Genomic DNA, 24,180 nt, shown 5'->3' on the forward strand with positions numbered 1-24,180 from the left:
CTTCCGGATATATTTCTCGTTCGTTGCCTGTCTCTACAAAGCTAAACTGTATGAGACTGAGGGAAATGATGGATGAATAAGAGCAAGAATAAAGTTTCTTGCCTTGTTGATAAGGTCCTCAATGCAAAAGTAAATGTGTTATGTTATAACATTCTATGATAATGTCCTGATCCAGATACAGGATTTCTCATCCCTGTTTCAGAATTAGCATTTAAACCCAAAACAATGAAATAAATGAAGGTTTTGCTGCTGCTTGTGAGTCTTATTACATTTATATACATACTATATGAGTCATTCCCATTATCAAACAGATTTGGAGCATATTCAATATTTTGTTATTGTACAGCTTTCAACTAAATTCAGTTCTGCTCCTGACACTTGTTTTCCCCAATAAATAGTCTTTGGTATTTCTGTCTGGTTTCATTAGGATGATGTAAACTTTCGGAAAAAATATACAGCCGAGCAGTCCAGTGCTAGAGGCCAGGATAGCAAAAACTTCCACAGCCACCATGTACTTCCCTCTTGTGCTCAGGTAGGCTGGGATAAAGGAGATCCAGACACTCACAAACACCAGCAAGCTGAACGTGATGTATTTGGCCTCATTGAAGTTATCAGGTAAATTTCGGGCCAGGAAGGCTACAATGAAACTGACACAGGCCAAGAAGCCCAGGTACCCCAGCATGCCATAAAACAGCTCAATTGACCCTTCAGAACACTGTATTATCATTTTCTGTGCTATTTCCAGGATAACACTTGAGTAAGGTGGAGCAGTCCCCAACCAAACCAGACATAAAATAAATTGAATTACTGAGCACAAGAGGACAAGGTAAGAAGGAATTCTGGTGCCAACCCATTTCTTTAATGCACTGTTGGGTTTTGTGGCATTAAAAGCAACCACCACTATGATGGTTTTAGCCAAAATACAAGAGATACTCAGAGAGAAGATGACCCCAAAAGCAGTTTGCCGGAGGATACATGTCACATTCGTGGGACGTCCAATAAATAGTAAGGAGCACAAGAAGCAGAACACAAGGGATAGGAGGAGAAGATAACTGAGCTCTCTATTGTTGGCTTTGACTATTGGAGTGTCCTTGTATTTAATAAAAATGCATAATATTGCAATGGTGACTAAAGAGCAGAGAATGGAGATAGCACAGAGCACGGATCCAAGGAGTTCTTCATAAGACAGGAATTCAATAATTCTTGAAATGCAGGAATCACGATTCCTATTTGACCATTGATCATCCGGGCACTTCTGACAGTCAGCAGCATCTGTTTAAAAGAAAATGTTTCATACTTACTAAAAACTCTGAGGTCAATATTCAAAGGTTTGGTCTGGGTAGCTTTTGGATTTGCCTGAGCAAAAGCATGGATGTTAAAATTTGCCTTCATTCCCCAGAGAAATTATGCCCAGGTAGTTTTCTACCTAAAGAAAATGTAATTGGTTGAAAAGTAGTAGCAATGGAAGTGTTCTCGAGGAGTGACTATATTTTAGTTGGTGATCAGGTAACTCTGATAAGAAAAGCAGCTGTTATCTGGGTGCTTTACCTCAATATTGAAATTTTATTTATTTATTTAAACATTTTATATGCCGTCATTCCAAATTAAGATCGCAACGGTTTATAGGAGACATTGATATATCAGGTCAATACATTCATAGATCAGGTCAATACCCAAAGAACATAGTGCATGATGGAGAGAGTACATAAGTAGTCATTCTTAACCATAAGGTGGGATGTTCTGATAGGTGTTACATGGAAATGTTCTATGACATTTGGTGAAAGATTAAATCGGTATAACATAATTTTGTACATTTGTGTGTCCATGGGAAATTTACAATCTTTCATTATTTTATTCCTTAAGCATCATTTAGCGACTCTTCTAATTATGGCCTGGATTTATCAAAATGCGGTAAGTACCGCATGCGATAGCAAAAGGGGTGTGTTTTATGCTAATATAGCATTTATCACTAATTACCTGTGTGAAGAGCTAAGTTAGCACAAATTGCAATACCATTTTCAGATTCTGCAATAAGTGCCAGACCTGTTGTATTTCTGCATTCAACCACAGAGAGAGAGAGAGAGAGAGAGAGAGAGAGAGAGAGAGAGAGAGAGAGAGAGAGAGAGAGAGAGAGACTGGCCATAATGTCATGGCCCATAGGTAGGTATTTGTATCCCTATGGTAGGCCCACCTAGTAACTCAAGGTGGGGCTTAGGTAAGAGTGTGGGGGGGTTAGGGGCCACTTTGACATCTACGTGACACCTACGAACAGAACAGTGGTCTCTTGTGAAGATTTGCTGGCCTTTGGAGTGAGGAAACTCACTCCAAGATGAGATTTGGGCAAGGTTCTCTCAACCTAGCTTGATGGACTCTCTACCTGGGGATGCGCCCATCCGTGCCCGTGGCCGTCGATGGGCGCATCCCCCTACCTGACCGCGGTGGTGACCCGCCACGGCAAACACCGCGTGAGAAGCCCAGGTCCAGTGCTGCAGTTCCCGCGTGTCGGCGTGGGCCCCCGGGGTTCCCATATGGGTGGGAGCCATCCCTGCTTCCCCGGTGCGGCAGTAACAGCTTCTCCCCCACGGCCGGAATCCAAGATGGCCACCGCCATCTTAGGCGCTGGGCCGTGCCTCCTCACCAGAATTAAAGGGACCTAAGCCCTTTAATTACACTCAGCTGTCTTCAATGATCCAGAGCAGAGGAAGTTTATAAGGAGGCTTCCTCTGCTCATTCCTTGACTTGGCAACTTCCATGATTAGTCAGGTCTGCTTGCTTTGGTGAGTTCTTGTGCTTTGGATCCTTGTTCCTGTTTCGTCTTGTGTTCCTGGTTCCTGACTTCGGATTGGCTAGCGGTAATTCCTGGTATTGACTTCGGATTGGCAAGCAGTGATTCTCTGGTGTGTGACTTCAGACTGGCAAGTGGTGATCCCTCAGTGTGTGACCTCGGACTGGTAAGCGATGACCCTCTGGCACTTGACCTCAGACTTCTTCTTGACCATCGTCCCCAAGGGCCCATCTAAGTCCCAGCGGCCCGGGTCCCTACGGGCTCCTCCCGGGGGGACCACAGGCTTCCAGGTGTGAAGCTCCAGTCAGTCCTTGCACTGAACGTCTTGACCTCTCAAAGGTCCACGTAAGTTCCAGAGGTCCGGGTCCCTACGGGCCCATCCTGGGGGGACCGCAGACTTCCCATGATGAAGACACACTTCCTTTCTTCGACATCACAACTCTTCGTCTGCCTCCACAGTTGCCTCTGTCTCCAGTGCCGAGGGTCAGCTGGTCATGTCTTCTGTTCCTGCCTCGCCACCCGACGGGAGAACCTAAGGATCTTCCTCCTAAGGTATTCCATCCTCCCGTCGACCCAAGGGTTCACAAGCCTGAGCATAACTATGATCACGGTGGTGTGTAAGGTTGTATCGTTATGCCAAACATATCAGTGTTACTTGAGTGAATTAAGTTAAATAATAATGTTAGTACTTTAAATTGGATTCAGTGGTGTACTGGCAGCCAGTGTGATGAGATCCACGATGGAGTAATGTGATCAGATTTCTTGGATCCTAAGAAAAGTATTGCAGATGCATTTTCCAGTACTTACAATGGTTTTAAGAGGCATCTGGCAGTCCTAGAAATAAGGAGTTGTGGTAGTCTAGATTTGAGAAAATTAAGGTTTGTAATGCAGTCCGGGTATATTCAGCAGCAGGCTTATCCGGCAAAGTGCCATTCAATACCCAGGTAAAGTTACCCGGGTACCCTTAATGGTCTCCAGTCCACCGAATATTATTATGTATGTTTTATTGTGAGACGCCCAGAGTTTTAGATGATGCGGCACATACATTTTTCAAATAAATAAATAAATATTGAACTGCACGTTGATTTTCTTTTTTTTTTGGTGGAGGCAGAAGGATCTTCCAGCCAAGTTCTAGTGCCATAACCCTTCATTCACAGAACCATCCAGGGTATTTTCCTCGATTATACATCTCCTCCCAACTCATGTAGCTCAGTTATTGCAGAGACGGCTGCAGATGAGATTTCTTCAATCATGAGGACCTAAAACTGGCCATCAAGGTATTTGATGTTTCATGATGGCAATGATTGCCTCCTCCCAAAGGCTATGAAGACTGCCTGCACTGTTTTGCCAGCTCGGGCTGGCCCGGGGAGAGGAGTACCTGACCCAAGAACAGGATCCAGCTCCTTCCAGGTGCACATGTGTACTTTTAGCCTCATAAAAAACTGATATTTAAACACAAGGTAGGCAGGCATCTCGTGTCTGAAATAGATTTGCATACAAATGCATCTCAAGTATATTCATTATGGATATCCTGAGAAACCAGGACTGTTTGTGGTTCTCAAGGATCACGCCTTGGCCACCCCTGTATTATTGTTTTGATTTGTTTAAAAACATGACTCTTCAAAAAAAGCTTTTCAAAGTGAGAATGGGGAGTAAGGAGTACTAAAGAAAAAGAACCCCTACACACAGGTAAAAGCCACCAAATAGCAGATATCCTTGCTTTATTATTATTCTCATGCCTAAGTATTAATTTGAGTGAGTACAGTATATCTTATGTATGGATATTCTATTAATCATAACTGGAATACCCAGTCCATGATCCATATAGAGTATATTATTTGATCATGTAAATGAAAATTTATTGGTACCTACTAGTTAAGTTATAGACCAAACCAAAATTATTTATGTGCCTTTCTGTAAACCAATCTGATGGTGCATTACTAAACGACGGTATATAAAAATTTTTAAATAAATAAATAAAATGTTTGGAGGGGCGGGGGTGTCAGAAATTTGAAAGTTTCAAATGCATATTTTAGTTTATATCGCTCAATATTATTTTATTTAAATTTGGTTGCACACTGCTCTGTAGCATATTTGGTAGGAGCAATCTAGAAATGTACATAATAAACATGTTAATAAATTATTTTCTTCTTTGCTCCTAGTTTACAGCAAGTGCAAAGCCTGAGTGATGAGTGGAGATTTCAAAGTGAAATTTATGCATACATTTTACTTCTACGTCGCTCCTTTATACATCCTACTTTTCTTACCACTGAAGGGAGGGAAATTCACAGCCTGGGGAACGCAAGCAGGAAAATGCTAAGCTCTCCTGGCAAATGTCTTTGAAAGTTGCTTTTTCCATATGTAAATTATAGCAGCAGCTGAGAGTTATCCCTTTTTTACATTTTCTGGTTATCAACAGATGCAATGAGAGAAGCCAGAAAGTGAATCGACACAGCCACACAAACTCACACCACCTCACCACCATGCCTACTTCAGCCTATGCTTCTCTTTGCAAATAAAATTTGTATTTCTCAAAAAAATTAAACTAAGGGATATGAATGGTCACCTGATTAGCAGCAGGGTGTACCCATACAGACTTATTTTTCCCCTTTTTTAATTAGGTAGAAAAACAAAACCTTAATGTCAATCGTTCTGAAGGCATATTTTATCCTTCTCTCACCAGTCTGATTGGTGATCTCCCCATCAGCGCAGGGGACGCAGTCAAAGCAGCAGACGGGCTCTCCCTCTCTTGCGGCTTTCCTGAACCCGGGAGGGCAGCTGGCACTGCAGACTGAGTCTGGCACCTTCAGAACAGAGCAGAGAACATTTGCTGAGCTGACCATAATTATACAAATGACGCTTAACTGGTGACAAAGGTTCCACCCTGCAGGTTGCACCAACTCTCCCTCGGCCTAAGGGTCCACACCGTTTGATTTAGGTGTAAATATGAAAATTATTCAGTGTTGTGGGGGTTTGGTCCCCTGAACAGAAACCAATCATGTACTCTCTATAAAGGAGACGTGCAATAATTGTATGAATCATGCAAATCATAAAGAAACAATCACAAAAGCAGAATAGACTGAATTACTTGGCGACATTAAGCAATTGCTAATATTGAAAGCCATACTACTTTCAGCTCATAGAAAGTTCTGGAAGCTCATTGCATGTTCTACACTCAGAACCAAACAGGGAGGGTGATGTTCAAAGCATTTGCTATAAGTAAACAGCAGTTCACCTGCAGAAAAAAAACCCACTGAAAAATATTCCCCTTCAATTCATGTTAAAGTGCTCACATTATTTACAACGCAGGGACTTCTTACTGGTGGCTGAACAGGGGCATGGTGAGGTTACAGAAGAGAGAGAATGTGCGGAGCTTCCATTCTGAAATCCTCACATGTATAATTATCAGCAGGGATATCTGCACCTACTTCAAATCTAGATGTTGAGGTTCAGGCCCCATTCCTTGGATCAGTTTAGTTTAGTTTAATTTGATATATCACTTGTCAATCAAATCAAAGTGAATTTCAATAATATCAGGGCTTAATTTGTGGGCGACTAAGTTGCACCATTTTTCAAATTTAAGAGGCAGAACAGCAGAGGTTGCAGACCCTCCTCTTCAGGTAGCAGGCAAGGAAGTGGGAGGTGAGCCTGGAGCAGACAAGGAACAGCCATTCTCCTCCCCAATTCCTCTCCTATTGTTCTGCCCCCCTCCCATCCTATTGTGTAGAGAACAGGAAGGGAGGGTGTAGTATGTACATTAATTCATATGTGGTCACAAGGAGTTGCTGTGATGCAATATCACATTGTTTGTATAAGTAAAGAGTAATATAAATAGTAGACCCTCTAAAGATGGTGGTAGCTCTGCAGGAGGCCTTTAGCAAAAAATTATGCTGCGGTCATGCAAGCATGGCAATTTGGTGTTATGGACTAAAATATGTTAATGGAAAAGAAAAACTGTTTGGAAGTATAAAGATATTGGGGTAGATTTTAAAAAATAGCGCGATCGCGTACTTTTGTTGGTGCACCAGGCGCAAACAAAAGTACGCTGGATTTTATAAGATACCCACGTAGCCGCACGTATCTTATAAAATCCGGGATTGGCGCGCGCAAGGCTGCCGATTTTGGGCAGTCTGCGCGCGTCCGAGCGGCCTCGGAGGGAACTTTCTTTCACCCTCCCCTCACATTCCCCTCCCTTCCCCTACCTAACCCACCCCCCCCCCCCCCGGCCCTATCTAAACACCCCCCCTCTACCTTTATCCATGGATTTACGCCTGCAGGAGGCAGACATAAATTCGCGCGCGCCAGCGGGCTGCTGGCGCGACAAGACCTGACCCAGGGGCTGTTCCGGAGGGCGCGGCCATGCCCCCAGAATGCCCGCGGGCCGAAACCACGCCCCTGGACCCGCCCCCCAAAACGGCGCGTCACGTCCCCGAAACGCCGCGTCATTTGGCGATGCTCCCGACACGCCCCCTTAAAAAAGCACCGGGACTTACGCACATCCCGGGGCTCTGCGCGCGCCGACGGCCTATGAAAAATAGGCGTGCCGGCGCGCGAGGGCCCTGCGAGCGTAAATCCGGGCGGATTTACGCGCGCAGGGCATTTAAAATTTGCCCGATTGAGTTTTGTGAGAGGCTGATGAATTCAATGAAATATGATTAAAGTCACTCAAGTACATTCATAAATGTGCAATAATGCATGCACTATTGGAGGATGTTAATGACATGCAAATGAGATAAAAAGGTAAATTACTGCATACCTTATTTACTGCATTGATCCCAAAAACGTCTATTATTTTATGTTTGTGATATAGTTACTCTGTATATTTTATTATTACACTAATATAATGTTAGTTTCCTAATTTTGGATCTTATTAAGTCAGTAGCATGTTTTTTGCACATAAACTCTCAAAAAAATACTCTTGTTTGTGAGTTTAAGTGCACTTTAATATCTGACTTAGAGTTGTTGCAATAATTATATGCCTGCTTCTGGGTATTAGTGTGTGTTATGTAGGGGTTTTTCGTATGCCCTTGGGCCTCGGCCCATACCCAGACAAATCTAGGACCAAACCGAAGGTTGGCGGTGTGTCCCAGCATTGCAGAGACAAGGCCTTACCCTCTTCTGGACCTGCATGCTCCCCTAGCCAACAAGTTGATGTTGGTAGATGAACAGTCCTCCGACTGTTCCCAGCCATTTTGGACCTGCCGCTTTGGATCGGCATGGAGCAGCAGCCCGGACTGAGGATGAGGGCAGATGGAGGCCTTGTGACACAAAGATGTGGAGACACTGGAAGTGGATAAGGATCGTGGAAGACTCTTGACATGATGAGGAACTTGTAAGACGAGACAAGAAGCTGGGAAGGTTAGACATTGGGCTGTCTCTCAGGGCACCCTACACAGTCTACCGTAGAACTGGTCAAGGACCACCCTGTCCCACTGCATGCCCTACACAGCCTAAAGAGGATGGTCACAGACCATGCGGAGAGCAGGATGAGCGCAAGAAAGAATCCAGCTGAGGCGAAATGCCTTTGATGGAGCCGGTGTCATCCGGAGAACTACAGGAGCTGGAAGGTCAGGAAGGCTCAGGAGTGCACGACATGAATCCAGCTACAGGCAACTCCAATGATGGAGACGTGTCACCTGGAGAAGCATGGAGCTGGCAAGACGAGAAGGTTCAAGAGCGCAGGAGAACTTGGAAGGCGCTGGAGAAGAATATCAGGAACCTGGAACATCAGGGAGCGAGTCATCGGGAAACGAGACATCAGGAAACCTGGACGAAGACCTCAGGAGACGAAGACATGGCACAAGAAGCAGACGAGACATGGAGCTCCAACGATGAACGTGAAGGACCTGACGGAGTGCTGGAAGACAGAAACTTCCAGGAGTGAAGTAACTCTGATGCAAAGCAAAGGTGGAATGCAGGAACAGCCCTTTTATAGGGCTGATACAGGAAACAGTCCTTAGGTGGGGCCCAGGGTATATATGGTCGTGGGCCCTTTAAATCTGGCAAGGAGGCGCAGCCGTGCACCTAGGAGCAGGAATAGGAAGCTGTGCAGGACCATGGACAGCGGCCCTGCACCGACGTTGATGTGGAGAAGCAGGGCTGGGCCGAGGAGCAGGCCCTGACATCGACAGCTGCTCCTGCTGCTGCAGGAGGACCGAAGGTGGCTCCATCCGCCAGGCAAGCCCGGGGACTGCGGCTTCCAGCCACGAAGATGGTGGAGAAGTCCGCGGCTCTGGCCGCATTGAAGAGAGCATGATGGGCGGCCTCCAGGGCCGCAAGAGGCAACAGAGTCCGCGGCTCCGACCGCGCAGAAGGCCCGACGTCAGCGGTGTCCGGCCGCATTGAGAACGCAGCAAAGGTGAGGAGCCTGCTTGCGTGGGAAGCCCATGGGAAGGATTCATAACAGTGTGTCCATCATGGGAGACTATGAGTCCAGTGTGAAGTCATCCAAGTCCAATTTAATGTTCACATCTAATATTATATACTTGCCTTAGAAAAGAATGAATTCCAAGCAATGGAGCTCTCATTGATGGTGACCCGTTCACCTTGTGGAGCTGAAAAATTGAAGTGCCCGACTGTTATAGACTGATAAGTCCTATTTGGAAATATCTTCCAGTTCAGAATGTCATAAATGGCTGGAGGGTCACCGTTCTTATCAAAAAACACCTCCTCACCAGATCCAGTGACAAAACGGCCATGTCTGAGATGCTGTAGAACCTAAGCAAGCCAAAGAAGAAAGTTTTAAAAATGCCACAAAACATAAAGCACCAAGATTTAACAGATTCCATCAAAATCTTATGATGCAGAGTGCACATTCTGTGAGAATCAAAACAACTGAATATCATGACCACACCTTGAGTATTGCATATAGCCCTAGTCATACCATCTCAAAAAGACAGAGCAGAACTAGAAAAGGTACACAGAAGAGTGACAAAAATGATCAAGGGGATGCATCAGCTTCCTTATGAAGAAAAGATAAATAGGTAAGGGCTCTTCAGCCTGGAGAAGAAGGCATTGCTAAGATGTCACTGAGGATGTCCAATCTGCTAGTATGAGCCTGTGGTATAGGCATTTACATATTAATACCAAAAGAGGAGTTAGGGGAACTGGCAGGTTTGGGTGGTTTAGGGGATGATTGGGGGGATCAGGTGCTGCAGCCCATGGCATTTTTTTAAATAAAAACTTGGCGACTCAGACTGCTAAAGCCCCACAGCATCTTCCATTTATTTATTTATTTACTTACTTACTTACTTAGCAGAGTGGGGAAAGATTATTCCAACTACTGCTGGCCTGTGGAATTTAAGCTTAATAATTGCCTAATCTGAAAAATACAGAATGCAGATGATTATGTCTAACGTTATCCTGGTAAAGGTACCCAGATAATTTTAGACTTGTTCTGGACCACGACAAGAATTACCCAGATAAACTTATGAGGGTGGTGTTGAATATCAGCGCTGCCCTGCTATTTTTATGCCCATCCAAGAATGATCCCCAGTGCTGCCTCTTCTTTTATCAGGGTCAGTGTCCTCCAGGTAATGAATTCAGTAGCTAAAATGTATCTGTCAGTGGGGGGAATATGTAAACGTTTGGTTTGTCTGGCTAAATCCTGGACATAAGCTGAACAAACCTTTTGAATATGAATCACTCTGCATGTTTAATATCACATTGGAATGAGAGTTTCATTCAAAGAAGTACAGAAAATTTTGGCACTAAGATTTCTTTACGTTTATCCAATGTATTCTTGAATTTCATAACAATGTTTACCCCTACTATCTGATAGTTGCTGGCATTATGAACCTTTTCAGAGAATTCATAATCAATGCAGTAAAATGACATTAAAATATCCAGAATTGAAAGGAAATGTAACACGACGGAATGAATAAACTAGCATATTCATACCATGAGAAACTAGAAATTCCACAATAAAAAATGGTTATATCAAATTGTACCTGTAGTGGATGGATTTCATCAATTGTGGCACATGATCCTATAGACAATGATCCATCATCGGTTTTACAGGAAAGTAGATTATGCAGGGCATGTGCAAATGCATACACAGCTAGATATGCATTGTAGGTATATCTTAAATTGTTGAAATCAAATAATGCAGGGTCTATGTGTTCTACCTTCTCAGTCCCTGTGCAAAATGAAGGGCCTCTACTGATATTGATCATCTGGGTCTGATTGTGGATATCTTCTTGCCATGTACAACTAAATGCTTTCTCCCAGAAAGGTTTAATGAAGATATCATCCTTAGAAGTGGAAGGCTGGATGCCGTACACAAAGTCCTTGAATCCAAGAATATCCTTGACGTGCAAAGCCATTGCCAGGGTACCATTCAGTGACTGCCAGGTGTCATCAGAAAAATAGTCTGGGGTGATGATAAAGGCAGTTGTGCCAACCCAGACCTTACCCTGGATCTTCTCCTTAGCAATTGCCTTAAATATAGGGGCAACACTGCTCACATGTGAATAAACAACAATTACTTTTGCTGTAGACTGTTTTACAGTTTTTACAATTCTCATCACTATTTCTTTGGATGGGGGAATGAGGATTTTTTCTAAAAAGGCCACACATCCTCCGAGCCTTGTGATTTCCTTTTTTAAACTATCACTGCTAGCACCATAGTCATTTTCTTCAGCAAGTATTCCTACCCAGCTCCAGCCAAAATATTGAAGTAAAAGAGCCATGGCCTGGGATTCTAGCAAGTTATTGGGAGCAGTACGGAAAAAGGAAGGGAAGAGAATTTTGTCACTCAGTTCTGAAATACTGGATGCATAGCTGATCTGTAAAGAAAATAGTGAATTTATAATACATAATCATTCCTTCAAATTCTTTTTAGATCAAAAGGTTAGAAGATAAATGGAGCTTGTAACTGTATTCTTTCACAACACATACATTTTCTTTTTCCTTTTTTAAATAAGTAAAGCAATTCAAGGATTCATAGACTACGTTTATTTTTAATTTTTACTTTTTGAAATGCTGAGAAGTAAATGTAATTATACAAAATGAATGGCTACAAATTTATTTTGTTTATCCTTATGCGTAAACTTAAAGAGTTATTATAGCTTTAAAATGTCCTTTCCAGACAATGCTAGGCACATAAGAGGGCCCTCGAGCGGCCTTTGGGTGAACACCCTGGTATGGGGGCTCATCAACGTTCACTGCTTTGGAAAGGGATCCCCAGAACGAGATGGGACCAGTTAATTCAGACTGTCCTTGATTTACAAAAATACAGCACCCCCCCCCCCCCCCCCCCCCCCCCGCAGCTATTATCTTACATTTGGGGGGTAGCGACCTGCCTCTCAGTAGGAGTGTGGCTCTGACACAAAAAATACAAAAAGATTTGGTCACGTTATATAACATGCTCCCAAAGTCAGTAATCGTCTGGTCCTATATCACCACCCATAGGATCTGGAGAGGTGAGCTAACACACCGTGCGATGGAAAAGGTTTGCAAGAAAATTAATAAGTAGATTTCAAAATTTATGCCCACAGTCAATGGTTTATCACTAAAACATGATCTACTGGATGAAAGCCCAGGCTTATTCAAGCCTGATGGCGTTCATCTCTCCAATATAGGGTGGGATATCTTTAACAGTGATCTGCAAGATTGTCTTGAAGCTCTCCTGTCTCTAATGGCCGCAGCCAATTGAGCAGTTGGGGGTTTTCCCGGTAAGTGATTCTCTACCAGGGAACCTTGGCGTGGTGACCAGCGAAAGCGAAAACCCTGCCTTTAGGTTAAATAGTTCATGGCCCGGGGGCCGGAGGCCCTCGAGCCACTAGAGCAGGCAGTTCCGGGAGCCAGCAGCCCAATGCAGACCCTCGACACTTCAACAGCTAAGAGGGGTGAGAGTAATGAGGCAATCGGACCATACGACCCTGACTTCTATGATCGGGTCATTGACGCTGTGGCTTTCACGGCCAAGGAGTCATTGGCAGCCCTCCAGCTTCTACGGCCGAGTGGGGTGCATGTGCCTCAGCTAATTAGGGGATTAGCACTGGTTAGCGGGGGAGCGCTGGTCACTTTTCGCTAAGTACAAGTTTCAGGATTGTTTATTATGGATAATGTTGCTGGTTGTTATATCAATTTATTACTGTCTAGTTAACTGTGAATGTAGAGATGTGCATCGTTTTTTGTGTTCGTGTAGTTCTTCATTTTTCGGCCGCCATGGAAAATGTCGTTTTTTTCGGTTCGGGTCTTTTTTTTCGCGAAAAATCGATTTTTAGTTAGTGCGCGCTAACTCCCCATTAGTGCGCGCTAACTCCCGGTTAGCGCACACTAACTCCCGTTAGTGCGCACTAACAAAAACCGTTAGATTTTGTTACTTTTTGTTAGTTTTTGTTAGTGCGCACTAACGGGAGTTAGTGCGCACTAACGGGGAGTTAGCGCGCACTGACTCCCGTTAGTGCGCACTAATCAGAAAAACGAATTTTTGCGAAAAAACGGGAAAATCCTGATTTTTTTCGGGCTCACTGAAACATGCCGAATTGGACAATTTCGTTGCAATTTTCCAATTCAGCAAAAACGAATGCACATCTCTAGAATGTAATGCTTATGGGCTGCGGCCATTACTTGTCCAAACTAATAAACGTTCGTTATCAAATATTGAGCGGCGTGAGTTTTTGGAGCCACTTCGGGGTATGGGAGGGAAGGGGAGGGTTTTCAGACGCAGTCTTTCCACTGCCCACATTGTGTTACCAACGTTACCTTTCACGGTGGTGCTATTCAGTGCGAAAGCCGGCAGCCGGCACACCACGGTGGTGTGAAGGATGCGGGCTTTTGCAGGCCCGCCCCCTCCTCCCCCTGTTTTCGCTGTATTCAGCATTCTGTGATGAATTATGAATCCAGGCCTTAGATGGCATCAAAATATTTCTTGTAAATGTGATCTCTACTCCAATTTTTTCTTAAGAATAGAATAATCCATAAAAGTAGGACTTGTATTAAGGATGTTAAACCTTAGATACAATGGGGTATATTTTATAAAACTACGCCCACGCGTACTTTTGTTTGCGCACCAGGCGCAAACAAGAGTAGGAGGGATTTTAATAGATACTCGTGTAGCCGCGCATATCCTTTAAAATCCGGGGTCACCGCGCGCAAGGCTGTGCAAAATCAGCAGCCTGCGCGCACTGAGCAGCCTGCCTCCGTTCCCTCCAAGGCCGCTCCGAAATCAGAGTGGCCTCGGAGGGAACTTTCCTTCCACCCCTATCTAAAACCCCCGCTACCTTTGCACGATTCCCTGGCCTGGGAGCGGTTTCAGAGGCCTCAGCCATGCCCCCGAAATGCCCACGGGCCGGAACCATGCCCACTTACCTGCCCCCGGGTGATGTGCCGCCACGACATGTCCCCCGACATACCCCTGACACCCCCCCCCCGGGAAATTCCCGGGACTTATGTGTGTCCCGGGGCTTACGCGCACCGCCGAGCCTATTCAACACAGACTCGGCATGTGCAGGGGGAGCTTGGGGCAGGTTTTTGGGGGGTACGCACGTATCTTACGCGCATACCCCTTTGAAAATCTGCCCCAATGTTTTCTTAACTCATCACAAAAACAAGTGAAATACTACCCTCACCAGGAAAATTGGTAACCACCCAGTTATCACCAGCCAAAATTACTAACTGGCCATTTTATTTTGAGTAGCTCTTCATAAAAAAATAATTAATAGAAAGTAGACAGGATGATTATATACTATCCCCTCCCCTTGCAAGTGTCATCATCCAATGTTGATCACTAGTGTACAAAAGGGTGACCAGCAGGCAGGCCACCACCTGGTGGGGTTACCTAAGACCCCAACAAAGGTCCTGCCCCTTTGTGGGCCCATTTGTGGGACTTTCATGGGATTACTGGATTAGGTGATTTCCTGGTTTTGTTATCAATATATAGGCGCGACGCTGTGTCATTCGCAGACACCGCTGATAACCCGGCGCCATGTGCCTACTGCCAGGGGTGGCAGGGAGTCGTGGTGTCTCCTGATGCATGGGGCGATGATGTTGCCCAACTTGTGGTGTTCGCACAGACCAATGACGTGGACATTGCGCTGATGTCACCTTCAGCCCTCTCCCACTGTTGCAGGCCTGCTTGGCCCTTGGCCGCGGAACCCACAGGCAAAAGCAGGGGAAGAAAGGAAGGTCCACGGGGATGCTCAGTAGGAGAGGAGGCATGGCCAAGCAATGTGGGATGGCTCATTGGGTAACTTGAAGCCCTGGGCCATCCCAAAGGGCAGTACAGCCACTGCCACATGGGGGGAAGCACCTGGCTGGAGCATAGTTCTCAGGCCCCTTTTGCTTCCTGTCACCCGCTGGTGTGCACATGTTATAAAATCCACTGGCCGCGCATTCATGCATGCCGGATTTTAAAATCCATCATGCATGTGTGGCTGGCATGTGCTGGGGGGCCGAATTTAGCTTTTTTCTGTGAGCAGAAGTAAGTTACGTGCAGTGGCCGGCTTCCTGCAAGCACTTCCCAGGGACAGTGTCTAATGACCTCTGTCACAGCCGGCCTCTGTCCTGCCCTGCCCCACCCCACCCAGACCAGACCCCTGGCCCACCCCTTTTTCAGGACCCGGCACTTGTGTGCATATTGGCACATGTGCGTGGCCGGGCCCTTTTAAAAACGCGCACAGCGGACGCAGGGCCCGGCCACGCGCGTTAAGCGCCAATTTTTACGCATGCGGCCATTTGAAAATTCGACTTTAAGGTATTATGTTTAGAAAAAGATTTGTCAGGAAAGGACTGTAAATATTTTTATTTCAAAGGGCATACACCTAAGTATGATGTAATCATTGATGTCGCTTTATTTTATTATATTTTAGGCTTATTTTAAGTGTTATATTTGATATGTATGTTGAAGTGTTAGCTACACCGAACTACGTTTGGGAGGTAATGGATTATAAGACAATAAATAAATAAATAAACAAATAGATAGATAGATAGATCGACAGATATAGTCAATTTTCTAAACACCTGCAGAGTCAGTAAGATAACCAGATAATTTTGCAGGGTAATGTCCCTTCGTAAATTTACTACAAAGAAAACACATGCAAAGAACTCACAAATCTTGTAACTAGACAGGCTACTCAAAACTGTGGTCTAGATGTATAACACTCCATATACAAACTGGACTGAATGCTTTCATGAGATAAAAAGACATGAGGACACATTGTACTGTGGTATAGGTGATTTGATTTAGGCAACTAATATATTGAAAATTAGATCATTATATCTGGTTGCAAAACAACTTTTATGAACACTTTCATTTTTTCAGCAGATGTTTGGAATAGTGAATAATTAAATCCCAAATTCCAAATTCTAGATAAGATGCCTAATCTGAAATTCCGAAAATATGCTTAGTGATCTACCTGTCTTCTTGAATGCCTGTGTTTCTATTTTAGATGCCTTCCTTATCTGCAAGCTTTGAAAATGCAATCCCAAGTCTGTGCTTGAACCTGTGGGTGTTTTTGATGGGCTCAGGCTCCACATTAAGGGTAGCGTGAAGACTCCATGTCATTTGGGCTCTCTTGTTGCTCAGTTGGAAACTATATATACAAAAGAGAATCAGTTTGTTTCTCTTACCTGTGGAATCTTATAGAGACCTAGTAAACTTGCCATAGTGATACTGATTTCATTAGCGGCTTCTCCTATTGCTCCTAATAATGGGGCACTGGAGGGACATTGGTAGTTTGGCACGGGGTCCTCTGTTCCTGAGAGCAGTGACAGGGTACTCGCCACGGCCAGAGCTGTTGAGAAACAGGAGCCATGGATCCTAAATCCCAAGGTGATGTTCGGCAAAATGTCAGGATTGTGGTTTATCTCCTGTATGGCAAAGGCTACCACCAGCACCTCCCGGTAGGACCGCACCTGGAAGCTAAGAGGACATAAGTTTAACATTGCTTTCTTTAATGAATTTGCATGTTTACAGATGATGGTAAATAATACTTGGGAATATTACTGGTCTTACCAATACTTGTATTCCTGTATTTTCTACTGTTAAAATAAATTTAAGCTATAATGATAAATAGGTTGATTGCACCATCTTAACAGCTGTGGTATATTTCAAGTATATATTATTTATAACTATAGTTATAAGACAGAGATCAATTTTCAAAGAAAAGAAAGAGTCATCTGACTTATAAGTTTCTTTAACAGCAATCAACAGATGAGAAAGATAGGATGTTCTAAATATGCTTTGTTTGAGCTCTGTCAAAGAGTTTTGATAAAAGCACCACATTTAAGGCTAATATGGTTTATTAGGGATGTGAATCGTTTTTTGACTATTTAAAAAAATCGCCAGATATTTTTTAAATCGTCAAAAATCGTTAGAGTCGCGATACAATAGAAATTCCCCAGATTTATCGTGAAAAATCGTAAATCGGGGGAGGGCAGGAAAACCAGCACAGCAAAACAACCCTAAAACCCACCCAGACCCTTTAAAACAAATCCCCCACCTTCCCAAACCACCCCAAAATGTTTTAAACTACTTGGTGGTCCAGTGGGGGAGTCCCGGCGTGATCTCCCGCTCTCGGGCCATCGGCTGCATTAATAAAAACGGCGCCGATGGCCCTTTGCCCTTACCATGTGACAGGGCAAAGGTAGCGCCGGCGCCATTTTGAATATTGGCAATACGGCCCGAGTGCAGGAGATCGCTCCTGGACCTCCGCTAGACCCCCAGGGACTTTTGGCCAGCTTGGGAGGGCCTCCTGACCCCCACAAGACTTGCCAAAAGTCCAGCAGGGGTCCGGGAGCGACCTCCTGCACTCAGGCCGTATTGCCAATATTCAAAATGGCACCGGCGCTACCTTTGCCCTCACTATGTCACAGGGGCCGACCATCGGCCGACCGTGTGACATAGGAGAGACTGTGTGACAAGGAGAGTGTAAAAATGATATAGTAAAGGAATGATATAATAGAGTACATAATGATATAGGGTATACGAATGGTATAGAGTGCTTTTACAGACAATTGGCAAGGGAAGTACAATAATGTTTTAGGAGAGTACAAAAGTGATATAGTAGAGGAATGATAAAAGGAGAGAACAGAAATGATATAGAGAGTACAAAATGATAGCATAGAAAAGAGGTGTGGAGTACAAAAATGATATAGATTATGAAAATTATCTAGTAGGGGAATGATAAACAAAAATGAATGTAAAAAGGTAAATTACTGCATTCCTAATACTGTCTATGTATCCATTATAATTCTTTTATCTGATACCATGTCAGTGTTTTATCTGATACCATGTCAGTGTTGTCTGCTTATCCGATACCATCTTTGTAGGCTTGTCGAAATAGCCAAGTTTTGAGTAGTTTTTTGAAGAGATTTATGTCATTTTGAAGCCTTATGTTTTCTGGGAGTGAGTTCCATAGGTATGGGCCAGCTACTGAGGTCGCTCTTTCTCTGGTTGTTGTGAGGTTTGCTGATGAAATTGTAGGAATTGCTAGAAGTGCTTTGTGTTTCGTTGGGGATGGTGCTTTGGGAATAATGTTTTTAGGCAATTGGGTTTGTTGTTATGTATGGTTTTGTGGTTTATCGTAAGCATTTTGTATTCAATACGTTTTGTCGATTGGTAGCCAGTGCAGATCTTTTAGTAACTTAATAAAAAATATTACTTAATAAAAAGAAAAAATCCTTTTGTTGTTGAAGAAATCATCATAAATAGAACATATTCCTGAAAGCAGCAATCCCTAGAAACACCAGCAGCTATTGAGAATGGTCAGTGGTGCGACTTAAGATTTGGCCTTGAATCATGAACTACTTAATTTGTTTATAAATGACTACTCATGTGCACAATTCATGGACTGTGATTGTACTTCATTGCCCCTCACACAGAACCTTAACTTTCACATGCAAATAAAACTGCAAGATGATATTTTATTAATCCTAACTTCTCTCTTTGTAAATAGTTGATGGGTCTTTATTAAATAATGTTTGAGTACCTACGATTCCCTATGTGTTTGATAGTGTCTTGTTGCCTAATACATTTTATTCTCTGTATCTATATACTTTAGGGATGTGAATCGTTTTAGGACGATTAAAATTATCGTCCGATAATTTTAATATCGTCTTAAACCATTATGGAACACAATACAATAGAGATTCTAATGATTTATCGTTATAAATCGTTAGAATCGTGAGCCGGCACACTGAAACCCCCTAAAACCCACCCCCGACCCTTTAAATTAAATCCCCCACCCTCCCGAACCCCCCCCCCAAATGAGTTAAATAACCTGCGGGTCAAGCGGCGGTCCGGAACGGCAGCGGTCCGGAACGGGCTCCTGCTCCTCAATCTTGTTGTCTTCAGCCGGCGCCATTTTCCAAAATGGCGGCAAAAAATGGCGGCGGCCATAGACGAACACGATTGGACGGCAGGAGGTCCTTCCGGACCCCCGCTGGACTTTTGGCAAGTCTCGTGGGGGTCAGGAGGCCCCCCACAAGCTGGCCAAAAGTTCCTGGAGGTCCAGCGGGGGTCAGGGAGCGATTTCCCGCCGCGAATCGTTTTCGTACGGAAAATGGCGCCGGCAGGAGATCGACTGCAGGAGGTTGTTCAGCGAGGCGCCGGAACCCTCGCTGAACGACCTCCTGCAGTCGATCTCCTGCCGGCGCCATTTTCCGTACGAAAACGATTCGCGGCGGGAAATCGCTCCCTGACCCCCGCTGGACCTCCAGGAACTTTTGGCCAGCTTGTGGGGGGCCTCCTGACCCCCACGAGACTTGCCAAAAGTCCAGCGGGGGTCCGGAAGGACCTCCTGCCGTCCAATCGTGTTCGTCTATGGCCGCCGCCATTTTTCGCCGCCATTTTGGAAAATGGCGCCGGCTGAAGACAACAAGATTGAGGAGCAGGAGCCCGTTCCGGACCGCTGCCGTTCCGGACCGCCGCTGGACCCGCAGGTTATTTAAGTCATTTGGGGGGGGTTCGGGAGGGTGGGGGATTTAATTTAAAGGGTCGGGGGTGGGTTTTAGGGGGTTTTAATGTGCCGGTTTTGCGATTTTTCGATTTTTCACGATTTTTCACGATATTTTACCCCCCCAAACGGCAACAATACGATTCCCTCCCCCTCCCAGCCGAAATCGATCGTTAAGACGATCGAGGACACGATTCACATCCCTAATATACTTTCTGATGTCCCTATGCATAATTTATGTGTGTGTTTGTCTAGTCTATATATGATTACATTTGTGTGTGCATTTCCTCCTTTGTCTCCCTTAATATAAATCTGGGCAAATGCATAATACTTTATAATCACTCTCATTTCATGGTGCTGTGTGGGTCTCCCTTATATATATATATACAGTATATATATATTAAATGGGCAGTATTAATAGTATTTAAAGGGTTTTTTACTGTATAATTCAAAAGTAACAAAAGAGAGAATACTAATGATAAAACTTATCTAGTATGCTCAATCATGTAAATTAAAGCAATTTAATCCAAAATTCAAAACAATTGTAATTGCATAAACCAAAGACATATATAAAATGGATTAAAAAAGGCAGCTCATAGTATTTTTAAATTACTGTCATATTCCTAGAGGTACAGGTTTTAATCATTGCTGCTCAAAAAGAAAAACAATAATAATAAAGATGTTGAATGTACCGTGCACAAGCATGCAGTAGTGCTCTTGGATATCTTAATAGCAAAATAGCTTTCCACAAAAAGAAAGAGAGAAAATCATTGAGACAATGTACAAGAAAAAAAAATCCCTCAATGTTCTGTTGGAGAAAGCTCCTTGCTCAGACTAGATACACATGAAAGATTTTGCAAAAAAACACAAAAAACGGCAAAAGTAAAGAAAACACCAAGGAAGTCCTTTGTTTTACCAGTGCGGCTTCCGCAGGATGAAGGAAATATTTCATACTAAAAAATGATATGTATGTAATGATGACCTATCTTACGGTACAACTCTTCACTGAATACATTTGATAGAAGAATATCACAACAGTTCAGTATAACTCAGCTTTCAGATTCTGCACACTCCATTTGCTGGTTGAGTGTGTGTGTTACCAGGGATAAATCTGTAAATGTGTGTTTATCTCTGAACTTTTCCATGTTTACATGAGGATGCCTGTGTGTCTTTTGTGTGTGCTTTCATGTGTATTTATAAAAGTGCATATGTGTTTTATCTTTGTCTTTATATTCCTTTACTGGCTTTCTTTGTGGCTGTATGAGCGTTGCTACATTAACTAGGTTGACCCAAAAAGGCTGATCCAGTCCTGATTTTGGCTTATTGAGTGCATGGAGATGTATTCCTCATTTCCCTTAAAAATGAATGTAATGTTGCAAAACCAGGAGTGCTTCAACATATTTTACTTCACTTATGTGAGATGGCAAGTCCAGTCTGCATATACATTAATAAGTTTTCATGCGTTTCTAGGAGTATGTCTGTGTGCTTTTCATATCAGTATGACCTTTTGTGCCTGTTTATTTTTTCATGTGTCTCATTGTGAAAGGGTGCCTATCTTACCAGATCTGCAAAATTATTTATGTGAATCCTGATATATTTCCAGTATTCTCATTATTATGCAAAACAAGGCAAAGAGTGTAATACTCGGTATTACTTACTCTACACAGGATATTGGCGAGGGCTCCTCTCTGAAGCTGGTGTCAGGGAATGAATGTTTCCAGTGGACAAGAATGATTCCTCCCAGCACTATATCCCCTTCCCTGAGGAAGGCTCTCATGTTCTGCTGAGGAAGCCTACATCCAACAACCTGTGTCATCGTGCAAGGAGAAGGCAACATTGCAAGGAAAATCACAACAATGCCCTGGACCATCTTAGTTCTAAACATGAAAAACATTAATGCATGTACACTCTTGTAATCAGGTTTTCCAAAATAATGAAAGTCTTCAATTGCTTGTGTGTACTTTTCAATTCATATGTTGGCATCAATTACATTTGATCATATTATAGTTTCATGTTGCCAGTTCAGCATCACAGCATTCCTCCTGCATTGAGTGTCAAGTAAAATTATTTTGTAATATGTGTCCTTCACATCTTTTGATATTTTATATAAGATGGTTCCCTAGCTGAAACCTCATAGACCATAACTCCCTTATAATTAATAAAATAACTCCTTTCTCTTTGTAGTCTATAATTATTGGGATAAATATGTATGATTTTCATGATAGGTAGTTAATTAAATTATAGGTTGCATATCTGTATATTATCCTAGGGATTGTTGGAGCAGGTGGGAATGGTTTCACTTACATATTTCCAATAATTTCAGGCACCCCCAAATACCTTGACCTGTCATCATGTTTGAGGTAGAAATTGTATAGTAAGAGTACTTGGATACCCTGTGGGACAGCCATAATTCAATCAAGAAATAAGGATGTAAAAGAAGCAACACGGAAAGTTATAAACAGGAACAAAGCATTCCACAAGGGACTAAAAGGTGAATTTTAAAAGCAGGCACGCGCCAAAATCGTGAAATGTGCGTGCATTTATTTATTTATTTAATTATTTACTTAACTGTTTTTATATACCAATGGTCGTTGGGAACATCTCATCGGTTGACATGAAACAAAAAGTAGCAACAGGCTTTACAATGAACAAGGAACTCATAAAAATAATTGAAAGAATTGGGGGGTGCATAAAGATTAGAAGAGGGAGAGGGCACTGGGGCTTGAACTTGGAAGATGGAGTACAGTGAAGAGGATCAAGTAATTGGATGCTACAGGAACATACTTTTAAGAATCAAATTTTTACAAGGAAGAGTTATTTACATTTTAGGTTACAATGACATATAATAGGTTACACTGACATATCATACTTCTGTTCATTTACAAAAGAGATTATTTTGCTGTGTCTATACAGGACCGAAGGTCATGGGAGGCAAGTGTCGGGGGGAGAAGAAAGAGTGGGGGTGAGGAAATGGTATTCAGGAGTAAGGGGGTGAAAAGTGGAAATCACGTGGAAAGAGGAATCCATTAAGGGGGCAGGGTGCAGGGGCTGTGTAGTTGGAAGGTGATGAGTGGTGTAAACATTGAATGTCTAGAGATAAATGTGATGGAAGTGTACAGTCAGGTGTAAGCCTGCTTAAAGAGCCATGTCTTAAGGCTCTGCTTGAATTTTTTTGGGCATGATTCTTGGCGGAGGGAAGATGGTAGCTTGTACCATAGAGTAGGCCCAGCTATGGGAAATGCCCGGTCTTTGGTGGAACACAGCTTAGTGAGTTTGGGTGAGGATGTGTGTATAGTTGCTAGGTATTGCTTTCTAGTGGGTTTGTCAGGGTTACAAAAGGTGAAATGTTTTCTAAACCAGTGCATGTTTTGGTTGTGAAGAGATTTGTGGATGAGAGTGAGGGATTTGTATATGATTCTTGATGCAACGGGTAACCAGTGCAAATGTTTGAGGACGGGGATAATGTGGATACGAGTGGCAGCATTTTGGAGCAATTGAAGGGGTTGGATAGTACTTTTGGGTAAGCCTAAGAGCATAGCATTGCAGTAATCAATTTTCAATAGGATCATGGCTTGGAGTATTGTGCAAAAGTCATTAAGGTGTAATAGGGATTTAAGTTTTTTTAAGGTGTGCAATTTGAAGAAACAGTCTTTTAGTGTAGCGCTGATGAATTATTTTAGGTTAAAATGATTATCAAGGGTGATGCCGAGGCTACGTACGGGTTGAGGAAATGTGATCTTAGAGGGGGGAGTATTGACCAGCGGTGGAGGTGGGTTAATTTTGTGAGGTGAGATAAGGAGAAGCTCTGTTTTAGCAGTGTTGAGCGCAAGGAAGTTGTTTGATAGCAGGGTGCTGATTTATTTATTTATTTTATTTATTTAACTTCTTTTACTATACCGACACTCAAGACCAGGTCTTATCGTACCGGTTTACATTAGAACAAGGGGAAAAACCAATTAACGTATAAGTGGAAAAGAGAAGTTACATTAAAACAGGGAGAGTAAAAACATGGATGTCGGAAGATAGGACAGAATTAAGTAATTGAACAATAAGTTAACAAAATTACAAACTATAAATTAACATAAAACAATAAATTAATAATACAGAAACATGGATTATTAAACAGGGTGCTGATGACAGTGAGGGCGGATTTCCAGGTCTTGATAGCTTTGTGTAATGTGTCAATTACAGGTATCAGGATCTGAACATCATCGGCGAGCAGGGAGGCCACCTTCCATCATTGGGCCCCCGCAAGAAATTAACACCAACATGAGAAAAAAGAAGGGAAACGAACATCAGGAGGTGAGGGGAAATAGTGAGAAGTGTGACTGAGAGGAACCCAATCGGGAGACCACGCCCCCCCCCCCCAACATCACTGAGAGCTTCGTCGGCAGTTGAAAAGCGCCTCACCACCAGGCACCGGCGAGCGGGGAGGCCACCTTCCATCATTGAGCCCCCGCAAGAAATTAACACCAACATGAGATAAAAGAAGGG

General features: G+C 43.3%; 1 protein-coding gene across 1 annotated transcript; it reads right to left on the bottom strand.

Annotated features, from left to right (window-relative positions):
• Positions 1–349: 349 nt before the first annotated feature.
• Positions 350–21,502, bottom strand: LOC115077348 (extracellular calcium-sensing receptor-like). Its single transcript, XM_029579641.1, has 6 exons — positions 21,345–21,502; positions 16,361–16,652; positions 10,735–11,571; positions 9,275–9,502; positions 5,466–5,589; positions 350–1,272 (listed from the first exon to the last, which is right to left on the bottom strand). The coding sequence occupies exons 1-6, from the start codon at positions 21,500–21,502 to the stop codon at positions 350–352; spliced, it is 2,562 nt and encodes an 853-aa protein (XP_029435501.1).
• Between the last annotated feature and the right edge of the window lie 2,678 nt (positions 21,503–24,180).

The sequence above is a fragment of the Rhinatrema bivittatum genome, chromosome 16 (assembly GCF_901001135.1).
Source record: "Rhinatrema bivittatum chromosome 16, aRhiBiv1.1, whole genome shotgun sequence".
Taxonomy (NCBI): domain Eukaryota; kingdom Metazoa; phylum Chordata; class Amphibia; order Gymnophiona; family Rhinatrematidae; genus Rhinatrema; species Rhinatrema bivittatum.

What these genes read in the sequence shown, in the direction of transcription:
- LOC115077348 (XM_029579641.1), bottom strand. Translation starts at nt 21,502, where the DNA reads ATGACACAGGTTGTTGGATGTAGGCTTCCTCAGCAGAACATGAGAGCC. An exon ending in TCGCCAATATCCTGTGTAGA is followed by an intron (nt 16,653 to 21,344) that starts GTAAGTAATACC and finishes ATGTCCTCTTAG; the next exon opens with CTTCCAGGTGCGGTCCTACC. An exon ending in GGAGATCACCAATCAGACTG is followed by an intron (nt 1,273 to 5,465) that starts GTGAGAGAAGGA and finishes TCTTTTAAACAG; the next exon opens with ATGCTGCTGACTGTCAGAAG.